At 39.5% G+C, this 26,027-nt stretch overlaps 1 protein-coding gene across 1 annotated transcript in view; it reads left to right on the top strand.

Annotated features, from left to right (window-relative positions):
- Positions 1–20,639, top strand: part of Ccdc172 (coiled-coil domain containing 172) — a 57,137-nt gene extending 36,498 nt beyond the window's left edge. Inside the window, exons 5-8 of the mRNA XM_057777519.1 lie at positions 1,011–1,112; positions 1,602–1,704; positions 19,764–19,851; positions 20,607–20,639. Coding sequence (XP_057633502.1) covers positions 1,011–1,112; positions 1,602–1,704; positions 19,764–19,851; positions 20,607–20,639 — 326 coding nt within the window. The remainder of the gene's footprint in view (positions 1–1,010; positions 1,113–1,601; positions 1,705–19,763; positions 19,852–20,606) is intronic.
- Positions 20,640–26,027: the final 5,388 nt, after the last annotated feature.

Below are 26,027 nucleotides of genomic sequence, written 5' to 3'. Positions count from 1 at the left end.
TAGCTATAGAGGCTGGACGGTGATGCATGCCTTTCATCCCAGCACTAGAGAGGAATATAAGGCGAGATGAGACAGGAACTCACTCTCTTTCAGTCTGAAGATTTCAAAAAGGCAAGAGCTCTCTAATGACTGACTGCTTTTTCTGATCTTCAGGATGAACCCCAATATCTCTCTTTGGGTTTTTATTATTTCAGCTACAAACAGCCAACCAGAGAGTGCTGATACATAGAGGGGGAATAAGACTTTAAAAAACTCAGAGACCTACAGAATATGGGATTGGAGTCCAAAATCTATGGCAGAAGAGTAAAATACTTAAAATATTAGGAGACATGTCTTAAGGACAGTCAGTGTCTTTGGGAAAATTAAAGTGGGGAGGTGTGGGCTTTAGGTGGAGGAAACTTGAGAGGCACTGGGGAACTGCAGTCACGTCCTGGCACTGTGTGGAGGTGATCCTGAATCAGTTTCAGTTACAAAGTGGGCTCTCTTATTATTTTGGGAAGTTGTGAAGTTTTTCTTTTATTTGATGGTAATGGAATATTTCTGTATCCCCTTTTGTTAGCCTAACTAACCTATCATACTGGTGATTAATATATGCTGATTAATTTACTAAAGACAGTTCCTTAGGTGATCAAGAGAATCCAGTTGGGACTTTAAATTGACCATATGCTACCTAGAATTTTATTGAAGGACAAAAGGTTAATCATTGATGCCATATTTAATTACACCAAAACCTGAATGCTTCTTCCACTTGTTTCTTATTTTTCAGTTTTGTATTTTCTGTTTCAGGGAATAATGCTGTTAGAGGTTTTGTTGGGATGGCATAGCACGTGTATATTGCCCAGGGGAATTTGGGTAGTTTAAAAGTATTGATTCTGATTGATGAATAGGGCTGTTTCTGTTTAGTCGTGCCTTTATTGTCTCTTATCAGTGATGGTTTTCAGTGTATAGATTGTTAGCCTCTTTGATTAAATTTATTCCTGGGTAACTTTTTGATGATAATTTGTTTATAGAAATGAAGTCAATGGAACGGAACAGTGGCCAGTTACAGGAACTTCAAAAACAAAAGCGTCGACTGTTACAAGAATTATTTACTGTCCAGAAAAAACTTAAAGGTATAAGCTGCATGAGTCCATTTATCCTGCTATCAAATACAGTGTTATGCATAGGACTGTGATGGGTTGGTATTTAAAGACTCCTTATCCTGGTGGTTGGTGCTTCTGCTGTCCTACAGATGTAGTGCATAAAAGACACAACTGAATTAGTTAGTGTTACAGCTGTAATTTGTCTGAGTTGTGGGGATTGAGTGTAGGCCTGACACAAGCACTCTACCCCTGAGCTGTAACCTTCACTGCCATCTTGTCTTGAACCTGCAGCTCTCCTGCCTTAGCCTCTTGAACAGCTGAGAGTACAGACTTGCACCACCAGGCCTGGGGAGTGCTGATAGTCATTATCTAAATTGCTATGTCAAATTAGAAAATAAAAATTATTTTTATATGTATTTGATATACATACAACACAAAAAATAAAGTTTTTCATGAATGACTAAAGATAACTTTTTGTTCAATTCTTAAATGATTATAGAAATTTTCTTAATTGTTTAGTTCTTAAAGATGAAGAGACTGAAGTCATTTATACCACCAAATACCTAGAGGCAGAAAAATTAAAAGTCAAAGAAAAGCCTCAACATGATGCTGAATGCTTGAGGTAAGCATATGTCATTATGTTTATACATACAATTTAAATGGTTTTCTTTCTTTTTTAATTAAAATTTCCACCTTCTCCCCGTTTCCCATTTCCCTCCCCTCCTCCCAAATATTGCCCCCTCCCCCCAGTCCCCTCCCCCTATCCCCACTCCTCTTCTCCTCCCCCCACACCATTCCCCCTCCCTCTCGATACTGAAGAGCAGTCCAAATTCTCTGCCCTGCGGGAAGACGAAGGTCTTCTATCTATGTCCAGGAAGGTGAGCGTCTAAACAGGCTAAGCACCCACAAAGCCAGTTCATGTATTAGGATCGAAACCTAGTGCCATTGTCCTTGGCTTCTCATCAGCCTTCATTGTCCGCCATGCTCAGAGAGTCCAGTTTCAACCCATGCTTATTCAGTCCCAGACCAGTAGGCCTTGGTGGGCTCACAATAGATCAGTTCCACTGTCATAGTGGGTGGGTGCATCCCTCGTGGTTCTGGTTTCCTTGCTCATGTTCTCCCTCCTTCTGCTCCTCATTTGGACCTTAAGAGCTCAGATCGTTGCTCCAAACTGAGACTCTGTCTCTACCTCGATCCATCGCCAGATGAAGGTTCTAAGGTGATATGCAAGATATTCATCAGTATAGGATAGGGTCATTTCAGGTTCCCTCTCCTTAGTTGCCCAAGGTACCAGCTGGGGACATCTCCCTGGACACCTGCTAACCCCTCTAGAGTCAAGTTTCTTGCCAACCCTAAGATGGCTTTCTTAGTTAGGATATATACTTCGCTGCTCCCGTATCCTCCCTTCCTCTATCCCAACCATCCTAATCCCCCGAGCTCCTCCCATCCTCCCCTTCTCATGTTTCTCATCCCATTTCCCCTTTGCCCCTTGCCACCTCACCCGCAAGTTCCCAGTTTTTGCCCTGCAATCTTGTCTACTTCCCCTCTCCAGGCGGATGACTATATGATTTTCTTTGGGTTCACTTTCTTATTTAGCTTCTCTAGGATCACAAATTATATGCTCAATGTTCTTTATTTATGGCTAGAAACCGATTATGAGTGAGTACATCCCATGTTCCTCTTTTTGGGTCTGGGATACCTCACTCAGGATAGTGTTTTCTATTTCCATCCATTTGCACGCAAAATTCGAGAAGTCATTGTTTTTTACCGCTGAGTAGTACTCTAATATGTATATATTCCACACTTTCTTCATCCATTCCTCCATTGAAGGGCATCTAGGTTGTTTCCAGGTTTTGGCTATTACAAACAATGCTGCTATGAACATAGTTGAACAGATACTTTTGTCATTTGATGGGGCATCTCTTGGGTATATTCCCAATAGTGGTATTACTGGATCTTGGGGTAGGTTGATCCCAAATTTCCTGAGAAATCGCCACACTGATTTCCAAAGTGGTTGCACAAGTTTGCATTCCCACCAGCAATGAATGAGTGTGCCCCTTTCTCCACAACCTCTCCAGCAAAGGCTATCATTGCTGGTTTTGATTTTAGCCATTCTGACAGGTGTAAGATGGTATCTCAAAGTTGTTTTAATTTGCATTTCCCTTATCGCTAAGAAGGTTGAGCATGACCTTAAGTGTCTTTTGGCCATTTGGATTTCTTCTGTTGAGAATTCTCTGTTCAGATCAGAGCCCCATTTTTTTATTGGGTTCATTAGCATTTTAAAGTCTAGTTTCTTGAGTTCTTTATATATTTTGGAGATCAGACCCTTGTCTGTTGCAGGGTTGGTGAAGATCTTCTCCCAGTCAGTGGGTTGCCTTTTTCCCATTTCCCCTTTGCCCCTTGCCACCTCACCCGCAAGTTCCCAGTTTTTGCCCTGCAATCTTGTCTACTTCCCCTCTCCAGGCGGATGACTATATGATTTTCTTTGGGTTCACTTTCTTATTTAGCTTCTCTAGGATCACAAATTATATGCTCAATGTTCTTTATTTATGGCTAGAAACCGATTATGAGTGAGTACATCCCATGTTCCTCTTTTTGGGTCTGGGATACCTCACTCAGGATAGTGTTTTCTATTTCCATCCATTTGCACGCAAAATTCGAGAAGTCATTGTTTTTTACCGCTGAGTAGTACTCTAATATGTATATATTCCACACTTTCTTCATCCATTCCTCCATTGAAGGGCATCTAGGTTGTTTCCAGGTTTTGGCTATTACAAACAATGCTGCTATGAACATAGTTGAACAGATACTTTTGTCATTTGATGGGGCATCTCTTGGGTATATTCCCAATAGTGGTATTACTGGATCTTGGGGTAGGTTGATCCCAAATTTCCTGAGAAATCGCCACACTGATTTCCAAAGTGGTTGCACAGGTTTGCATTCCCACCAGCAATGAATGAGTGTGCCCCTTTCTCCACAACCTCTCCAGCAAAGGCTATCATTGCTGTTTTTGATTTTAGCCATTCTGACAGGTGTAAGATGGTATCTCAAAGTTGTTTTAATTTGCATTTCCCTTATCGCTAAGAAGGTTGAGCATGACCTTAAGTGTCTTTTGGCCATTTGGATTTCTTCTGTTGAGAATTCTCTGTTCAGATCAGAGCCCCATTTTTTTATTGGGTTCATTAGCATTTTAAAGTCTAGTTTCTTGAGTTCTTTATATATTTTGGAGATCAGACCCTTGTCTGTTGCAGGGTTGGTGAAGATCTTCTCCCAGTCAGTGGGTTGCCTTTTTGTCTTAGTGACAGTGTCCTTTGCTTTACAGAAGCTACTCAGTTTCAGGAGTTCCCATTTATTCAATGTTGTCCTTAATGTCTGTGCTGCTGGGGATAAACGTAGGAAGTGATCTCCTGTACCCATATGTTGTAGAGTACTTCCCACTTTTTCTTCTATCAGTTTCAGTGTGTTCAGACTAATATTGAGGTCTTTAATCCATTTGGACTTGAGTTTTGTGCATGGTGATAGATATGGATCTATTTTCATTCTTCTACACGTTGACAACCAGTTCTGCCAGCACCATTTGTTGAAGATGCTCTCTTTTTTCCATTGAATACATTTAGCTCCTTTATCAAAAATTAGGTGTTCATATGTTTGTGGGTTAAAATCAGGGTCTTCTACTCGGTTCCATTGATCAACTTCTCTGTTTTTATGCCAATACCAAGCTGTTTTCAATACTGAGGCTCTGTAATAGAGTTTGAGGAGGCAGGGTTTCTCTGCAGTTTTTGGAGCCTGTACTGGAACTCACTCTGTAGACCAAACTAACCTCAAACTTAGAGGTCAGCATGCCTTTGCTTCCCGAGTGCTGGGATTAAAGGCATGCACTACCACCGCCGAGCTAACAGTATTTTTTAAGTTAAATAGATTTTACTATAAAGCTGGGAGTGTGCTTTTAAAGCTTTGGATAAAGGCATCATTTGCTTCAATGTGTATCCTGAAACTTGCTGATAGGCAAACCCTCCTTTGGCCAGAACATGCTACATGTCAGTTCACAATATACAGGACATAACAGGGAATTCAGTCTTACTTTCTAAATCATGACTAAACCTGGTATATACTGTGGTTTTAGAGACATACATTCCTGTGAGTTTTTTAATCCATAATTTAGGTACAGTAAGTGATAACCAATAGTAAATAGAATAGTTATAATATTCTACAATAAGTTATTTAAATTGTATGAAGTGTTTATTTCTGAAATTTTCCAGTTAATATTTTCAGATTAAGTTGAATGAGAAGATCAGACTCTAGTTAACTGAAACCCTAGGCGGAGAGACTTGTGTGTGTGGGACGGGGGAGGTGTGCGCACACGTATGCATGTGTGTGTAAAATTCTTTTATGAGGATTATGGCCCCCTTTTTCTCTGCTACTTCAAACCTGTCAAGCCTTTACCCACCCAATCCACCCCCACAGTTTGCTACTATTCCTTCTGGAATGTTTCTTGAAATTTTCCACTTCTGTTTTCATTGCTTTTACCCAAGTTCAAGCCACCACTTTGTCTCTTTCACTGGATCTCAGTCACAGTCCTTTTCCTGCTTGCCTAGCCTACACTCTGGTAGCCTCCAGTCTATGGTAAATTGAATCCCTTCATTCCTTTTTTGCTAATGCTATCCATTGGCTTCCTGACGAACATAATAAAACCTAAAGTCCTTGTGGCCTAAATGACCTCAGTATGGCCCCTTCTTTCTCTGCTACTTCAAAGCTGCCAAGCTCTCATCCACCTAAAGACCTTTGTAACCCACTCTTTGTCTCACCTCTGCAAGTTTTCAGGCTGCTCTACCTGCCTGCTTACCTGTCCTTGGTGAGAAGTGGCCCTTCCTAGGTTATCACTTGAAATATATTTTTAGATAATATTCCTTCCTGTTTCTAAATCATGTCCACTGTTATTTTTTTGCCAGTAATGTCCTTCAGTTTTCCTTTATAGTACATTTTGTCTTATAATTACATACATTGTTTTGTCAATGTCCATTTAAACTTTGTGCCAACTAAGAAAGATCTTGTTTACTCTGGGCACTAGTGTTACTTACAGTTATATACTGTGGTAGGTGCTAGTGTTCAATAAATAGAGGGAAGTGAATGAGTTCATGAATTATGAAAGTTTTCCTCATAACAAAAGAACTTTCTTTTGTCCTCAGTGCTTAGACTTTTGTTATATTCATATGCTATAGTAATGTGTTCTTCTGTTTCAGCAGTCTAGGAACCCCTTGTGTTTCTTTGTAGCACAGCCCAGGTATGTGGGGCCTGACACACACTTGTCCCAGTGATGGAGACTGAATGTCACTGAATTTTCACTGCAAAAATGTGACAACACTTATGTCATTATATACCCAAAGTTGACTGCAAAACTCATTATTCTCTTGCCTCCACCTCCCAAGTGCTGGAGTTATTTGTATGTACCCCTGTGGCAGTGTTTTGGTTTTTCTTCTTCACTTTAAGTAGCACAAATAACAAAACAGACCACGTTAAGTGTTTTGGCATTTTTCGAAAAAAAAAAACAACTTATTTTCTGAGTGATTTTACATCTTGCATAACCAGTGTTTGTATGTGTTTGGTACAACTTGAAGCTTACGTTAGAAAGAAATCTAAAAGTCAACATGATATTATTCATTCTTGAATACTTAAAAGATAATGCGGGTTTGTGAAGAGCTTTTGCAATGAAAAATGCACAAAATTAAGCTGTTTCTGCCACTGAGAAACTCTGAGCACATTTCTAGGTGGTAGTAAAGCCATTCAGAAGCCCCTTCCATGGTCACCCAATTCAGCTGCTCAGAGAAGGCACGGTGATGGTCCTAGATTTATAAGATACACAAACACACTATGGGGTTGAAATACTCTCAAACTGTGTAGCAGATGTACTGATAAATATGCATTTATATACATACATACATATTTTACCACAATTATGTATGCATATTTAAAACATGGAAGTATATTTTGTTTGAAGAAAAACATTTAAACATATAGTAATGTAAAAGATCACCCTGTTGCATGAAGCATGACAATTTTTTATTTAATATATATATATTTGGTTTTTGTGACGGTTTCTCTGTGGTTTTGGAGCCTGTCCTGGAACTAGCTCTTGTATACCAGGCTGGTCTCGAACTCACAGAGATCCACCTGCCTCTGCTTTCCAAGTGCTGGGATTAAAGGCGTGTGCCACCACCGCCTGGTGACAATTTTTTAAAGTTTTGTGAACATCCTCCTTGGGTTATATGCATTTTTCTTTCTGTGTCCATGTGGGTAACCATGTGGATGCATGTGTGTTCACATGGATTTAGAACAGTCAGGTCACGGTGTCACATTTACTGCTTGATAGTTTGTTTCATTGTCTGACTAGGTGTTATAGACATTCTCCACACTAGTTTGAATTGATGAGCTTCATGATTTAAATGACACAGTTTTTAAACAACCATGACTATGTATATTTTTATAAACATGTTCTTAACTGCTTGTAGGAATATTCCTGACATAATTTAGAATAAGTAGCAGAGTAATGGGAAATGTTATCTTGCTGTACTGATTAATTTTATGTCAACTTGACATAGGCTCTAGTCATCTGAAAGGAGGGAACCCTGATTGAGAAAATACCTCCATAAGATCAGGCTGTACGAAAACTTGTAGAACATTTTCTTAATTAATGATTGATGTTGGAAGTGCAGCCCTATCTGGGTGCTGTCTTCCCTGAGTTGGTGGTCCTGGGTTCCATAAGAAAGCAGGCTGAGTGAGGCATGAAGAACAAGCCAGTAAGCAGCACCTGTCCATGGCCTTGCATGATAGCAGTGGTAACCCTAACAGAGAGATGAGTCTCATTTACAGAGTATCACACATTCACTTGTTCCTTGTTACAGGAATCAGTGCAAAGTTGGCAAGCATAAAGAGGTCTTTTCTCAGAAGTTTCTGCAAAATTATAGTCAAATAATTGTATTTGAAGCCAATCCACATTGTCTTTCTCTTTTAAAAACATTTATAGTAGATGAAAATTCTCATTTAATTTCAAGATCATTTGTAACTTTCTTTTTGTTGAAGACTTCTGTTAACTCTGCAGCTTTTCTGGTAGAACTTCATTATTTATTCACTAACAGAAGTGTCTCCACAGCATTGATTATGTAGCTTCAAGCTGGGAGATATCCTGTTTTGTGAAGTCTTGGAACATACTGCAGTTACTAAAGATTGTACATAAATATAGAGGAAGTTTGATGTTAGACTCAATTAATTTCAAAATTGTATTCTGTTATAAATTTACCTCTGAAATTAAAAAATTGTATTTACAAATAATATGTAACATTGAAGTGATATGTTTGTGTTTATATACTAATTGTTATCTTTAACCCCTGTGCTCAGGTGGCAGAGGCAAAAAGGTCTCTAAGTTTAAGGCCTACTCAGTCTACATAGTGAGTTTCAGGCCAGCAAAAGCTCTATAGTGAGATGCTGTTTCATAAAACATGGGAAAGACAATGTGGAAGCCAGCCACACCAGCCTGCCTTATCCTCACTCAGCTCCTTCTCTGAGGGCTTCCACAGGCCTGAGGGGATGACAGAACCTGGACTACGGGAATAGGAACAACTGACCATGCCTCTTTCATAATTCACTTTTCAGTCAATATAAAAGGTACAGTCTCCAGTTTTTGGTGTGTCCTTTACAGTGTGGGGAAGGATTCAAGTAGTTCTCTTTATAAGTTTAATTCTGTCACTTTTGGGATAATTGCTGTTAATCTCTCCTAAAAAATAGCACAAACTCTTTTCCAGGGTTCATTGTCTTCCCATAATTTTTAAAATTTCATCAGTAATCTCTGCTTGGTCTACCCCTGCTAGTTGATGAAGTCTCAATTTTCCTTTTATAAACAATTTAGAGACCTTTTCCATATACGTTTTTAATGTTTTACTTGGTTTATTTAGTAAAAAGATCCATTCTAAGATAATATCTTCTCTCTGCATTAAAATTCCTATAGGAGAAAGTCTGGAAGGCAATATGACTAGGATGCAATTAAGATTCAGATCCATCCTAGCAACATGAATGTCCTGCAATTTCAACAACTGTCAGTTCCTTTTCTGCTTTAGCTGTTAATTCTCTGGGACTATTTTAGTCTTTGTCATCATCTAAGGTTTTGTTTAAATGAACTATTAGATCAGGTGTTATCCCAGCAGTCAGTCATAGACTGGAAATGTCTCCTAACAATCTTTGAAAGTCATTAAGAGTCCACAATCAATCTCTCCTAATTTGTGCCTTTTGTGTTCTAATTTTCTACAAACCTATTTTATAACCTAAGTAATTGACTGAATCTCCTTTCTGTATTTTTTTAGGAGCAATTTGTAATCCCCATTATGGCAAAACTTTCTTTACTTCTTCAAACATTCTTTCTAAGGTATCTGCATTTGAATCATATAGCAAAATGTCATCCATGCAATGGTAAATTATAGACTTAGGAAACTGCTTATATATTATTTCCAATAGCTGATTTACAAAGTATTAGCACAGGGTCAGGCTATTCAGCAATCTTTTAAATCAATAACTATAAGACACCACCCTTTTGGTAATAGACAAAGCAGAGACATTCCAGATTGTAGAGGGCTCATAGGTTGAATTACGTTGTTGACAGCTCTTAAATCTGTCATCAATATCTATTTTCCAGGGTTTTTTTTTTTTTTAGCAACAAATACAGGAGAATTCCAAAGGCTGGCTGATTCTTCAATATGGTGAGCATCTATTTGCTCCTGTACCAGCTGTTCTAAGCCTACAGTTTCTCTTCTGTTAAAGGCCATTGTTTAACCCATATTGGTTTCTCAGTTAACATTTTAAAGATAGGGCTGTTTGTTCAGATTTCTGTCACACTCTAAAGGATTGCTAGTTACTATGTGTTTTTGTACAGCCAGAATGACTGGTGACCTTTGTTTATAGTATCTTATAATATCCTTCCCAGACACATGAGTTTCCAGGACTGTAGGAATGTTAATCTGGGTATTTTATTGTTGCATCAGGTCATGACACCATAAATTCACTGCAATATTAGTCACATATGGTTTTAGCCTTCCTCTCTATTCTTCTGGCCCTATGCATTCAATCCATCTTGAGATAGGGTTCCAATTCCTGGGAATTGAGAATCTGCTTCTTAAAGAGGCCAATTTGCATACCAATATTCTGGAGTAATGATTCTTACATCCACACCCATGTCTAGTAATCCCTCAATTACAATGTTATTTATATGCACTTCTAGATTTAGTCTTTGATCATTTATAGAAGTCTGCCAAAATATATGCTTCCTGTTTCCTATTGGAAATTTTGATTCATCCTTCATGTTCATTCCATCATCTGGAACAGTATGGTTTTTTACAGCAGGCAATGGATTTTTTTAATTTTCCTGGTGAGATATGTCCTCCATAGTGATTGGGAATGACTGAACCACATTTGACTTGGGGGCCTGCAAGAGGTCCCCCAAGGAGTTTGCTGATGGTATCAGGTTGCCTTGTCAATCTTTTGTTGATCTATATTCATTAGTCCAGTGTCAGCCTTTACTACATCTTCTGCATAAACCAGAAGGCTGAGATCTTTTATTTTTACCTTTCCCAAAGGAGACATTATTTCTAAGAATTCTTTGTCTGCAGTCCTCTCTCAGATGTCCTACTATAATTAAGACATTTGGTATTTTGATGTTTCTTCATTCCTTTGGAAATTGCTTCTCCTACCCAAGATTCAGTATTATAGTCAAATGTCTCAATGTTCATTGTATGCAGGATCCATTCATCCATTGGTACTGATCTAACCTTTAAAGGCCCAAGTAACTTTTTACATTCTAAGTTGGCATTTTCAAAAGCCAGAGATTCAATAAGTACTCATCTAGCATCTGGGTCTGTTACTTCTATTTGTACAGCCTTAGTTAATCTTTGTAAAAAGTCACTAAAGGGTTCTCTCTGGTCCTGTTTAACCCTGGTATATGATTTAATTCATTTTCCTGGTTCTTGAATCCTGTCCAAAGTATTTAAGGCTGCTTTGTGGCATAGGGACAAGATTTGTTCATCATAAAGAGCTTGAGCCTGTGGGTTAGCATAAGTGCCCTCACTAAGAATTTGATCTAGGGAAGTCTCAAGTTCTTTTGCGTTTCCCTGCTTTTGTAAAATTTTGCCTTTTGTCCTAACATTTCCTTAGTAGTTGTGGCCCATCTTCCAAGACTGCTGAAACTAATTCAAGCCAATTGTGTAGGGTAGTCTTATTGCTGGAAGCCCATGTCTTTACCATCTCCCTAACAAATGGTTAATGCAAGCCATAATATACTACTGCTTAATTCATTTTTTTAGATCATTCATGCCTATAGGTATCCATCTACATTCTTTGCATCATTTTGAGCCTTTAGAGCTTGATGCTTTTTCAGAGGTGATTATAGGGTAGGAAGCTAAAACCCTGGGTAGGCCACCTCTGACTCTGACACATACTGGTGATATTAAATCCTGTCCTTTTACCTTCTCTCCTTACTTATCAGCTCTTATAATTTCCTCAGTTGTTCCAAGTCTTTTTACTATTGTTCTTTTTTAAAGCCTGAATCTCATGGCCTGTAGATATTTCTAGTGATCTCATTGATGCACCTAGCCTCTGATCCTCATTCTGCACATGTGACTCCATGGTATGAAGTTTTTTCTTTAAAGATAACATCTCATCCTTGGACATTAATTGGACAGCGTGCAGATTGCCTTCCTGGAGAGATACTCCAACACTTCAGATCTTTTAAACAGATTTTGATTGTCAGATTCAACAGTCTGAGTTTATTTAGATAATTTCTCAGTACCCTTTGATGTGGATTGTATTTTGTCTGGAAAATTATGGTGTAGGAGTTCCTTCTGTTTGTGTGTTGCTTTCATTGGTTAAATAAAGAAACTGCCTTGACCTTTTGATAGGGAAGCACTTAGGTAGGCAGGGAGATAGAACTGAATGCTGGGAGGAAGAAGGGCAGAGTCACGATGCCATGAAGCTCCTGCCTGAGACTGACGCTAGTTAAAATCTTTCCTGGTAAGCCACGACCTCGTGGTATTATACAGATTATAAGAAATGGGTTAAAGCCGGGCGGTGGTGGTGCACACCTTTAATCCCAGCACTCGGGAGGCAGAGGCAGGTGGATCTCTGTGAGTTCGAGGCCAGCCTGGTCTAGAAGAGCTAGTTCCAGGACAGAAACCAAAAAGCTATGGAGAAACCCTGTCTTGAAAGATCAAAAAAAAAAATGGGTTAAATTAAGATGTGAGAGTTAGCCAATTGATGGAGGTGGGTCTTGTATTAATCTGTTGCTTTCATTGGTTAATTAATAAAGAAACTGCCTAGGCCCATTTGATAGGCCAACCCTTAGGTGGGTGGAGTAAACAGAACAGAATGCTGGGAGAAAGAAGCCGAGTCAGTGAGTCGCCATGATTCTCCCACTCCAGACAGACGCAGGTTAAGATCTTTCCTAGTAAGACAGCTCATGGCGCTACACAGAATATTAAAAATGGGTTAGATCAATATGTAAGAGCTAGCCAATAAGAGGTTGAAACTAATGGACCAGGCAATGTTTAAAAGAATACAGTCTCCATGTAATTATTTTGGGTAAAGCCAAACGGGCGGCTGGGTGCCGGGGACGCAGCCCCGCCGCTCATATTTCAACAGCCAATAATAGGCTAGAGATAATGGACCAGGCAGTAATTTAATCAACACAATTTCTGTGTGGTTATTTCAGGTGTAAGCTAGCCTGGCAGCAGGACGCAGCCCTTTACCTTCTTATAACAAAATTAATGTTACCATTTTCAATAGTATTAATTTTTTCATCTAACTTTTGATTTTTGGTGGTATTAATCCTTTCAGTTAGCTGTTCATTGTTAGTCTATGAAGACTGTATTATTTCAAAAAGTGCCTGATTCTCTTATCAAACCATTTTTAAGGATATGATATGGAAACGAAAGGTAAGTCCCAATAGCCAATTAGCTGGATGTATCAGAAAAACCATATAAGCCTTGCAAGAATACCATTCATAGTAAAAGCAAAAAGGTTATTAAATTCCTGTATGGTAATATTGTCTTCAATTATATAACTTTCAAGTTTATTGATTTGTTTATTAATCAAATAGTTACCTTTTTATGAGATTTTGATAAATTGTTGTAGATGTAATGATCTTTATTGGCCAGCAGGTGTTGTGGTTGCAGCCACATGGTGGTGAGACTCAATGGCAGCAGCAGGAACAGCTTGGCTCTCCTTTGGTTCAACATGTTGGTGCCTGGTTAAATACTGACAAATATGCTTTGTTTTTTGCTTAAGAGAAATTAAATCAATTCTGTACATGGAGAGCTCTTTTGGATCCAAGAGCCTAGAGCTTGCAAGCAGGAATTCAAACCTGGAGCTGTGCAAGCACCATACAAGTCTTTGTACAGCAGGGAAAGTTGTGGAGTGAGAGGCAGGAGGAAGCATGTGTGAACCTAGGAAATTCTAATTCGCTCTGCTTAGCTCCACTGTGGTGGAATTTTTGCTAAATAAATAAACGCACTTAGTAGGTAAAATCAAGCCAGCTAGGCAGGGGTGGGTGACTTACTGGTTTGTGGACCTTTTGAACATTTTAAGCTGGTCAACTTGGTAGACATGGAGTTGGGATTCACATTGGGCACCATATGAAGATGAACAGTAAAACATGATCCTACATTAGCTCAGAATTGAGTATAATGAAGGGTTATTTATTTAGGGGTATACTCACAGATCACAGTCCTCTGCAGGGAACAGGAACTGAATCAAGAAGCCAGAAGAGAGAGCAAGTGCATGCCTTATGTCGGCATTTATAGTATAGGAGGCCGTGCCCAAGTGGACTGGTATGTTAAAGGCTACTGGCTGAAGGAGTTCCTATAGCATTATATATGAAAGAAGAATTTCTCCTTTAGCATTAAAGGTAAAATAGCTTTAGGATAGTGCCCATATAAATTAATACAGGGAAATATATTTAGAAAATCAAACTACAAAAAAAATCATAGAAAGTAGAAAAGATAGCCCAGGGAGCAGGGGATGACTCAGTCATTAATTGCTGGGGTATAGGAAGTTGGTCATGGTGGCACACACCTATAATCCTAGCGTTGCGCAGACTAATGCCACAAGGTACCCAGTTTCAGAAAATAATGTGGGAATTAACAGAGAAACACACTGTCCTGTTTTCATCTCTGCTAATGTAATAAACACTGACCAAAAGTGGCTTAGGGAGGAACAGAGTTATCTGGCTTACACTTCTAGGTTCCAGTTTATCACTGATAGAAGTCAGGGCAAGAACTTGAAACAGAAACCGTGGAGGAGCACTGTGTGCTGGCTTCCTCAAGGCTCATGCTCAGCTAGCCTCCTTGTACAGCCCAGGATCATCTGCCCTGAGAACAGACTGCACTCAGCATGTAGGTCTGGCTGGCCTGGAATTCATATGAAGAGTAAACTGACCTCAAATGCCTGGAAATCCACCTGCCTCTGCTCTCAAGTGATGGGATTAAAGGTATACACTTTTGAATTTTTTGTTTGATTTATTGAAGTTTTCCCTTCCATGTTTTTCTTCAGAATCTTTGTCTCTACTGAACTTCTTTTCATGTCTTGAATTAGTTTCTTTGCTTTATTAATCTGTTTTGGGTCTTGTTTATGTTCCCAGGATTGCTTAGGATAGAAACAAGGGTCCTGCTTATACCAAGCAAGTGTTCTACTACCAAATCACATCCCCAGCCTCTAATTCAAGTGTTATTTTATGTCAAGCACTAACGGCTCACCCCCTTAGCTGTGTTGGTTGAACTTTACTGGATGGATTGAAAGCATCAGGATGATTGGAAAGTTAATGTGAAGAGAGACAGATAGAGGGGTCTCTCTCCTTCATTGTCATCTTTCCATCCATTTCTCAGTTACTTGCTCACTGAAGCGCTTAACCATTTTTATTAGCTTCTAGCTTATCCTTCTGTGTTTCTTTTGAAGAATTAAATAGATAAACAAGCACAACACAGTTTATGTAATCTTTTGCATTGTACTGCTTATTATTTAATAATGCATGCTAGAATCAACTCATTTGTTGAAAGAAATGATCTTCATTCCTATGGTTGAATAATAATTGTAATGAATATGTTATGGTTTCTTTAACCAATTCCATATGAATGGACAGAAAGATTGTTTTTTAGTAGTTTGATTTACATATCATGTTTGTGTTTATGTTGTCTTGTACTTTATATTACTAATGTAAAAAGGCAGGGCTCAAGGAAATAGACCAATTAATTGTGTTTCATTCTCCCCAATTGAGGTTGCAATGTTTTGAATGTATGTCAGCTAACAGTTAAGCACATTTATTTCTTCATTACCTCGCAAAAAGTATTTGCAGTCAAGTAGTGAAGCTCCATCCAATAGAAGAGGGCCAGGGTCCTTGGTTCAAGCATCTGCAAGTTCTGTCACCAGTGAAGGAGAACAGTCTATACCTCTGAGAACCATCTGCGTGTCATTCTGTGAACTGCCTCTTTAGTGCCACCCCATTTCTGTTGAGTGCTGATGTTACCTTCTTTGAAAAATGTCTTTTTCTGTAGAGAGATTTGGCCTTTATTTGTGATGTCTATAGTAAATATTTCTTCTAGACTATCATTTTTTGTTAGATTTTATACATGTGGTCTATAGAAAACTTTTAACACAGTGTAATTTTTTTCTTTTAAATTAAATCACATTTGTATTTGAACTGTAGTTAAAGCTCTACCCACACCTATCAGATGCAACAGTTTACCTGTGCTTTTGCCTTGTCTTATATGCTTTTTAACATATAAATATTTGATCCATCTAGAGTGGCTATGCTGTAAAATATAGATCCAGTTTTGCCTTTGAGATCCATTTAGTTTTGCATCCATTTGCAGGTTGTTGCCCCATTGTAACAACATGATTTATCGAAAAGCCATCTTCTTCCTCCAGGGAACTGAGGTGCTGCCTTCATCACGCACTAGCTGTCCGTTTGCTTTTAGTTCCTGCCTGTCTGTTGTTCCCCTGCTCCATTGGTGTGCAATGCTGCACTGTTTAGTTGTCAGAGGTTAGCAGTAGGATTTATCAGTAGGCATTTGTTTTTCTAAATTTAAGAGGTTTTTAAATTTTTTATATGTTTTTTAAATGAACCTCAAGATCAATCTGCATCATACTAAGAGGGATAAAACATGTTTGTTTTTATTGTGATCACATTTAGTGGGTTTAACTCAGAATTATTAACATTTTTATGACTTCCTATTTGAGAAAAAGTCATCTTCATCATTATTGATGATAATAAAGTCTATTTATTTGGGGTCCTAATCTGGGAATGTGGAGGATTTGGCAAAATCTAAGCACCCCCATTCAGGGCAAAACGAGACATTGCACAGCTCTCTGGTTAATTGGGAATTCAGACAGCCACTGAGGAATTCTGATCTGCCTTGAAATCCCGAGGACATCCTGGTGAAAACTGGGATTCAAAGAGCTCAGAAAGGCCCAGCACCTGGATGCCTATCAACAGGGTTTCAACGCTTAGTGTGCATAACAGAGCTGAGAAATCATAAGGATTTTCAGGACTTGGATTGCCGGTGTGAGATAACAGGCATTTGCTAAGAAACTCGGAAGGAGTTCTTGGAAGGGCCTGGACTCTGGTGGGTCCTGGATCTGGATTGTGCTCTGAGGAAGCTCCTGATGAAAGAAAAGGTGGGAGGGGCTCCTATTCTTTAAGAAAATTTCTTTGGTAAAACCGATGACTCTCTGAATGACCCCAGCTATTGTTTCCCACACATTGTGTAAACAGGATGATACACCACACAGCCTTTGGAGTCCGTTTTAACAGTTAAACCTGGTATACTTGAGATCCACCCATAGAGTTGCATATGTGAGAGTCATAGCAGAACATTTTACAAAAATAACAAAAATACTTTAAAACATAATACAAAAAGCTCAGACAACACCAAAAAATTCAATTTCTCTACAGATACTTAAACCTCTGAGACACAGAGATAAAGAGAAGACATGTAGGAAAGCAGAGGAAGGAAAGACAAAAAGGCACATTAGCTAAAAGGAGAGAAGAAAGGAATGAAACCTCTTATCTGAAATGATGTAACCAGAAGACAGTAACGACATCTCACACTTAAAGTATAAGTATAGTTTTAGGTGAACATGAGCTGATTGGATCCTTGCTATTGCAAACCACACTGAAAACCAAGATGATATACATATTTCAGGAGGAAGGGTGTGATTCCAAATGGGAAGTAGTGTTACTCCAGAAACAGTTGGGCAAAGGTAAATACAAAATCTCCCTGTGGTTGTAAGTCACTTCACAAGATAAATAGCAAAGAAAAATATTAGCACTATATTTTAGATTTATAATAAATGGGAAATTGTGATGATAATAGAATAAAAATTTGAGGGGAAAATTGAAAATATATTGCTGTAACATTTTTCCCTGTAAGTACAGTTGTATTGTATTGTTTGATAAGACAGTGTTGAATATATGTTTAAAAAATTAATACAGCTTACACTTATATTTATAAGTAGGTCTAATAAGAAAATATCTATATAGGAGATAATAAGCAACTCCATTATAGACTGAAAGGAAGGGGAAGGAATGAGGAACCTACAGAAAAAAATATGCATTTTGAATCCCACCATATAAGTAACTACATTCAATGTAAATAGCGGTGACATGTGAGCTAAAAAATAAGAGATTTTCATATTAAAGAGTAATATGTGTTGTAATATTAGCGGCGGGGCTGCGTCCCCGGCACCCAGCTGCCCACAAGGCTAGCTTATGCCCCGAAATAATTACACCGGAATTGTATTCTTTTAATCACTGCCTGGCCCATTAGTTCCAGTCTCTTATTGGCTAGCTCTTACATATTGATCTAACCCATTTCTAATATTCTGTGTAGCACAACGAGTTGGCTTACCAGGGAAGATCTTAACCTGCGTCTGTCTGGAGTGGGAGAATCATAGCGACTCCCTGACTCAGCTTACTTCTCCCAGCATTCTGTCTGTTTACTCCACCCACCTAAGGGCTGGCCTATAAATGGGCCAAGGCAGTTTCTTTTTTTTTTTTTTTTATTTCTTTTTTATTTTTTTATTAAAATTTTTTTTATTCTTTTTTAATTAAAATTTCCAACTGCTCCCTGTTTCCCATTTCCCTCCCCTCCTCCCACACATTGTCCCCTCCCCCCACTCCCCTCCCCCATCCCCACTCCTATTCTCCTCCCCCCAGTCCATTCCCCCTCCCTCTTGATACGGCAGTTTCTTTATTAAATGAAAGTAACTCCTCCATCAAATATGGATATATATGTTTCCTACCCCAAACCTAAAAAATCTTAAGTATAAAGATATGGGTTAAAATCACACACACACATACACACACACACGAATGAACTATTCTGTACTAGGGCACTGAAGTTCCAGTTTCTTTCCCCCATCTCCTCTTGTCCTCTCTTTCCCTCTCCTTATTGATCTTACTTACTGTGTAGCTCTAGTGGCCTGGCACACTGAGCTCTGTCTGCCTCTACTCTCCTGTGTGCCATGGCCTATAGCCTTCTTTCCTGGCTGCCCCTTGTGTTTTCCTTGGTGTGTCCCTACTCTTTGACACAGTTGGCACTATTCCATATCTTTATTACACACTGGATAGCTCTTATAAATAGCTTGTTAGAATCAGAGGTTTTTTTATGCTTATTTTGTCTGTGTTTTCCTTGTAAATGTGTAGTTCTTTCAAGGTTGTGGGTATAATTGGCTTCTTGTCTCTGGTGACTTATACTGGATTATCTTACTAGTAGGCTTGGTGATTTTTTTTTTTTTTTTTTTTTTTTACTGCAAGCTTGTTATGTAATCTCCATCTGGCAAAGGTCAATGTGTCTAAATATGTTAAGGCACCCCTCAAAGAGAGTTTCTGTGGCTCTGATCTAAGTCCCTTCTCTTTGAGGGTGTCCTCTTGTTGCCGAGTTGCTGAGCTTTATGAGAACATCCTGCTTGTAGTGTTTGCCCTCAGGGCTGCTTCACACAGAGCCAGCCATGGTAGGCTCTGGAGTCCTACCTCTCACAGCTCAGGGCTTTGGTGATGTTTTTCTTTGTTGGGGAGGGGATAAAAATATTAGCCATTATACTTGAGATGAAAGAGAACTTCTTCCCTACATTCCACACTGAATTCAAACAAAAAGTAACCTTTTTATTTAATAAATTATTCCAAGATTTAAAAACACGGTTGGTAAAATGAACACTGATATTTAATTCTCAGTCTGATAAATTTAATTATATAAGTATTGTATGTTATCTTTAATTTTAAGTAAAAGCAGCTGGCACAAGTAATGTTTTAACTTAAGTTTTGAGTCAGGATCAGAGAAGTCAAATGACTCTCTGTGCACTCAGCGTCTCGGCAGAGAGCTGGTTCTGCACTTGTCATTAACCTACGCTGACTTTCTACATTGCTGAGATTCATCTTTGCTTTTTTATCTACCTTTCTTTGTGAGAGGTTTTCTCTACAATTTTTATATAGTTTGTATAGAATCCGAGAGGGTTAAATTTCACAAATATTCCTGTTTTTAACCTGACTCTGATACTCTGTGAAATTTCTGAGGCTACATACCTGCCACTCTGTATTAATAAGATAATTGTAAAAGTGTAGTATCAAACTAAGAGAGCGATTCTCCTTTCAAACAGACTGAAACAGGAGCTGGATCTCTACAGCGAAGATGAGATGGAAAGCAAGTGCAAAGCACTCCAGACAGAAATAGAGTTTCTGGAGTCGGTAAGTTCACCCTGCTTGTTCTCCTGCTCTCCAGCCCTGTCTTATCTGCTGTGAAGCAGGACTTGCTGACGTGCATTCCCTGGAACTAGGGCTTTGACCTCCGCAAACCCCAGAGCAAGCAAGTGAAAGACAAGTTGGGGTGTAAACCATGAGGTGTTCTGAGCTCCTGGACAGCCAGCTCCATAGGCTTGTCGCCAGAGAGCAGGACAACTTCTCACTGAGGGCTAACACATTCAGACCTCCATCCTTTGACAGAGACAGTCCTGCTAGAGGACAGCTGTGTTGGAATCTGCCTAGCCCTTACGACATCTAACCCTGCCCTTTATACCATAGACTCCCATGATCGCAGACCTTTTAGACATTTTCAGGTTGTGTGCAAGCACTGTCTAACTAACTTACAAATGAGCACAGTATTTGCTATAATGTATCTAAATATAGACATGCATAGGGAATGCTAAATACAATTTTAATTTGATGCACTGCCCTTTGCATTATATTTATTTTCTGCAAACTGTTACAATTATAATTTGATTCATATTTTCGATAAGAACTTTGGAAAACCTGAGTCAGAAATCCTAAGAATTATTGCTGTGTTAAATTTAAGTAAATTTCATGAGTTCCCTTTAAGAAATGAGTTTGGACTGGATGTGTAGATTGTTGCACCGTCACCTAGCGTGTGCAAGGCCTTGGGCTTGATCATTACACATAAGAATTCACTTTCCCTTATGACTATGTACTGCATGCTTGTCTTCCAGACATTGGCACAGAAGGGTCTTCAGGACAAGTGACTTCTCGGAGTCGATGTGCCACCCTACACTTGACCATGGCATCTTAGAGTCAACCCCGAGTGGCACCTGCGTAGCAGATCCCCATGTAAACAAAAGGTTCAGAATAGTCCACATGCTGACATCAAGAGATGGTTTATGTATATCTACAGAATAAGTTTTATCTTGTTACTTAAGAGGTCCTTGTGTGCTTTCTGAAGGAAGAGAAAGGAGAAGATACTATATTCCAGGATTCTTCATTCCAGTCTGTGTTTTCTGACCAGTATGTGTTCTTTCTTGTAGCTTACCCCCAGTTCCTATGAACACACAGGAAGATAAGTGTTCAGGTTATTGACTCAGTTTTGTTCATGCCAGTTCTGCCAGGCAAAAGTGCTTACTTTGATTTTAATCTTTTTTTCATTTTTTTTCAATTATAAAGTGTCTCTCGACAGTGATCATCTGGGGCTTTCCATTCCTCTGTGTGTCTCCGGAGCTTTAAATCCACTGCAGACGTATGGCAGTGACTGCTGCCTACCACTTCTCCTGATGACAGTGTTGGTTGGGAGCAAGTTCTCCACTTGGGGAGGACAGAATGAGCAGCATCGTGTACTCTCCCCAGTTATCTGCCTTGACTCCCAGAGAGGATATTTTCTCTAGTGTTAGAAAATGTGTCAGAGCTCTGCAGTCAGAGCTGGGCTAGGCTAGGCGGAGCGGGATGTGTCTGAAAGTGGTGAGTCTTACTGTTGGAGCCATGTGCCTTTATAGTTGCGGCTGAATTTGTTTAGTGCCACACGTTCAGAAAAGTAAGAGTGCTGAGGTCTTAGTTTGAAAGAAAGTCGTACCTTGTCACAGCGTTTTTTTTTAAGTGTTGTATACTCTCGGTTTTGAAAAAGCAGCAAATTTAAAACACTTGCCTTTGGGGGCCAGTGTGATGGCACAGCGCATAAAACTGTTAAAACTGTTTCCTGTCAAGCCGGGTGACTTGAGTTCACTCCCTGAGACCTATGTGGTGGAAGGAGAGAGCTGACTCCTATGCCTGTCATCTGTTCAGATGACATCAGTTCTGCCAGGGAATTGCAGTTTATTTTATATACAATACAAATACAACTGATTGGAATCAGTTCTGGCTTGATTCTGTCTTATTCTGGTCTGTTTGTGCACCCAGATCTTAGGTCTCATAGCTATTATATAACATTAACGTGCTGTGTGAATTCCTGCAGACACTCCTTTCCACTCTCAGTCACTCTTGCTCATGATTGGCTTTAGAGTGCAACACTAACGGCCTAGGGTGTGCTCTCCTTGTACCCTTTTCACACATGGTGTCTACAGAATCCACTGCCCTGACACGATTGTCCTTCTGTCGTGTGGAATGTGTAGGTGACTTCAGTGATAGAATCAAGAATGATGTGAGCTGAGCCTAGGAGGACTGAGGGTTTGGTGTTTCCATTATTCAAAATGAAATAAAGTACGTAAGTCAAGATTAAAGTCACTGTTCGTGTCATCAAAGGGACGGTGCTGTGAACGCTGTGTGGAGAGCATTGCAGGGTCCTGGCCGTGTGAGCTGCCTGGGTGTGAGGAGCAAAGCAAAGGAAACAGCAGCAGGCAGCTGCTCTGTTAAAGCTGAACTCAGTTCTCCAGTTGTTGATCTCTTCTCCTTTTACATATTTGTAGTCAGATAACTCTTGGAAGGAAAATTAGCTGAAATTGTCAGGGTATAAATATGTCTCGAACTGAATTTGATTACTCTGGAGTAAGACAGTGGCTGCACAGGAAGGTAGTTTGTACATGAGTGTGTATTCATTAAGTCAATTCATTAGCTTGGCTGTGCATTTAGTTATGAGCAAAGTACCACTAACCCAAACAGTCCACACACTGTACCCGCGGTCTGACACACCACTGTGCTTCTTTAATGCTACCCTACGTCCTTCAAGAAGCAACACTTAAATCTCATTTCTCCACTGGGGGCTGTGTTAGAATGTATAGTTCAGAACACGATTTCTAAGTCTTGCCTCTCCACTGGGGACTGTTTTAGAACGTGTAGGTTGCTTCAGATTCTCCTGTTGATTGATGGGGCCATTTGGCTAGAGGAAAAATAGCAATAAAATCATAGGCTATGGGCATGGTTCTAGTGAAGATTCCTTTCTCTCTTCTCTGACCTTAACTGTCGACAGGGAGCGAGGTACGGAGAAAGGGAAAGCTTTGGGAGCTATACGGCCAGACATGGCCACCTTAACCTTGTTTGTCCACAGTATGTTTTCTTCTGTAAAAGAGCATTTGCCTGCCTGCCTGTCTTTTCTTGAACTTGTAAAACCATGATGAGATTTTAAAAGCATAGAAGAAGGTTGAGGTCATTGTATTCTAATGCATTAGAACACAGGAAACACAGCAAGCTGGAGTTTCCTCGCTGTGCACTGGGAGCTCTGCTGTGGACAGTCTATCGAGTCCCTTAGCACATGGGCACCCTGGATGCCGCAGATGGACAGACAGCACACACTGGACAAGCCCTCTTGTCAGCTTTGGCCGAGGACAAAGTCTCTTTCTATTTTGCACCAATCAATCATAAATAACTCTGTCACACTGTGATGAATAAATCGTTTATTTGCAGCCCAGAAGCCAGTAGCAGTTGGGGGACATGATGAGAGATAGACAAGACCGTTTTAGTCAAGATTCACCAGGACAAGGTGTTCTTTATTCAACTGCTGTAGGATCAATTTGAAGTTTGAAGTTACTGCACATACTAGAAAGGCTTTCAGCATTTGGAGTTGATCTAGTTTAGGTGGACTTTGATGTTTTTGTTTATTTGTTTTGTTTACATCTCTTTACTCTTCTGTCTTATTTACTTCTCTTCACTCCTTGTCATTTGAAAAAAACCTTAAATTTGCCTCTCAAAATCTAGTTCAGAACATTTTCTGTCAAGAGAATTGTTTTTCAGGATGCAACCTAAAAATGAAAAATATTTTTATGTCATTGGCCTAAAGCAGGGATTAAGTTTTAGAGGTTTGTGGCCCTTTTATCTCAAGACAGAAGATTTTATTTTTTAATGCAAAAATATAGCAGAGTTCTCTTTGAAAATACTTGAGGTGCCAATGCATAGTTAGGTGACTCTTCTTCTGAACATTGTATCTTAAAGTTAAATGGCTTTGTTGTGTTCCACTTTTTCTTCATCTAATATTAGGAATTAAGCTTTATTTTCTTATTTAGTTCACTAATATTTGAAATAAATAATACTGACACAACACTGAGTAACAATTAGTGACAGAAATTGTATTAAGACCCCCCCCCCACACACACACACTTCCAAATACAGGAGAAGCAAGATTTTGTTGTTGTTGTTTGGTAAAGGCTCACATTTATTAAACATAGGGAGAACTGTGCAGGTAGCATGTGTTATAAGAGCCCTCTTACTTTGATAGGAGTACAAGGAAAGCACAACACAGAAAGACTACTTGATAGTAGAGGGCTCTCCCAGCTGCTGCTACAGAAAGTACTGAGAGCAAAGCTGTTGGGATCGAATGCTTATTTAAACACCTGCTTCTGATACATAGCAGATTTATCTTTTAAAGGCCTTTATAAAATCAGCAGCACTAGAGTTCATATGTCTAGGAAAACAAAGAACAAGTGAAATGTGAAATTAATAGCAATGACTGACACACGGATCTGTTCTGAGGCCCATGGAGCGAGAGGAAATGCTTTTGTCTTCTCTTTATAGCCAGAAGAGCTCCACGCCCCCTAATAATTCTTAGTTTGTTATTTTGATACTTGTAATAAATTGCTATTCTAATTAGTTGGTAAATAAAACCTTGTTAAAATAAAACTCTCTTTCTCTCCATATAATGTATGCAAATATAGTACTAATGACTATTTCTGGGTCCAGCTTTGTGATGGCTGGATTCATCATTACATTGTCATTGTTAGAACAGTTTTTATGGGTGTTAGATAAGAAACACCATGTGAGTGACGTGGGGTGAGGGGGTTCACACAGAGTCAGTGTCACAGAAGTTCTAAATCCAGTGCCAACCAGATCTTGTAGAACACGGAGATAATGTTCATAAGAACATCTTTACCCAGTGGAGTCAGAGCTCACTGTTGGGAGCCATGTGGATCCGAGCATGTATGGCAGGCTTGCAGACAGAACTGGGATTTTGATTGGTTACCTGATTTGTGTGAGGTCACAAAGAACTGTGGTTGTCTCTTTATCTGTACTTTCATTGTCCAGACTCCAGTCATTGATAATATACCTTAGACAATATTGCTTTTGAAAATTTGCTTGGAAGTAAAAATCTACACAACAGCTATTATCAGAGAAATTTGAAAATTATTTAAATCAACTGCTGATTAACAGAAATCATGGAATTAGTCACAGTCAGTAAATGGGAGATACAGTTAATTGAGAATGTCTTCTTACAGTCCTTGATGAGAAAAGTCCCTCCATATACAACAGGCTTGAATCCTTCCTGGAAACTGACCCTCTAGGAATCTCTGGAAAACAATACCAGTCCATATGTCTTTGCTAGACTTTTTGTGGGCATGTGTAGTTTAGTATTGTCCTGTGGTGATGATATGTAAGGTAATAACTGGAATCAGCTGCTTACTCTAGCATTCTTGCTCATTTACAACCTCCACATTTCTGCTCTTCTTTCTGTCTGTTCTTGCCTCTGCTGCCTCTGCTGCCTTTCCTGGCCCTCCTCCTGTCCCTCCACTCCTTTTCAGCTCTATGGGCTTGCTCTGTGTTCTCCAAATTGGCCCAACCTCTGGTGTGGGAGGTCCTTCTGTCTATGTGTTGCTTTTATTGGTTAATGAATAAAGAACTGCTTTGAGCCTATGTCAGGGAAGAACAGAACTAGGCAGGGAAAGCTAGGTTGTATGCTGGGGAAAAGAAGGGCAGAGTCAGAGAGAAGCCATGGAGATGCCAGAGACAGATGCTGGGAATTTTACCCAGTAAGCCACAGCCTCGTGGTGATACACAGATTAATATAAATGGGTTAAATTAATATGTAGGAATTAGCTAATAAGAAGCTACAGCTAATGGGCCTAACAGTGACTTCATGAATGTAGTTTCTGTGCGATTATTTCGGGGCTAAGTAGCCGGGAACCAACAAGCGGCCCCTTCTCCAGTGAACCTTTTGTGCCCTTCATGAGCTGTTCTGTGAATGGAGTGCTTCTGCCACCTCATTCGTGTTTGGCATCTGCTTCTGTCAGTCAATGTTAGATAACTATTACTCTTCAGAGATGCCTTCGTTCAGACAGTCTCAGATTGTTATCTATTTGCTATGGTTAATCATGAAATGCCTCCTACAGACTCATGTGCTCAGTGCTTGGAAGATAGCGGACTGTAGGGTGTGAGGCCCTGCTGGGGAAAATCAGTTCCTGGGAATTGATTTCAAAGTTCAGATTTTGTTGGTGTCTCTCTTC

Source organism: Chionomys nivalis, chromosome 8 (assembly GCF_950005125.1).
Source record: "Chionomys nivalis chromosome 8, mChiNiv1.1, whole genome shotgun sequence".
Classification (NCBI taxonomy): domain Eukaryota; kingdom Metazoa; phylum Chordata; class Mammalia; order Rodentia; family Cricetidae; genus Chionomys; species Chionomys nivalis.
This window is presented reverse-complemented; position numbering and strand designations above follow the sequence as displayed.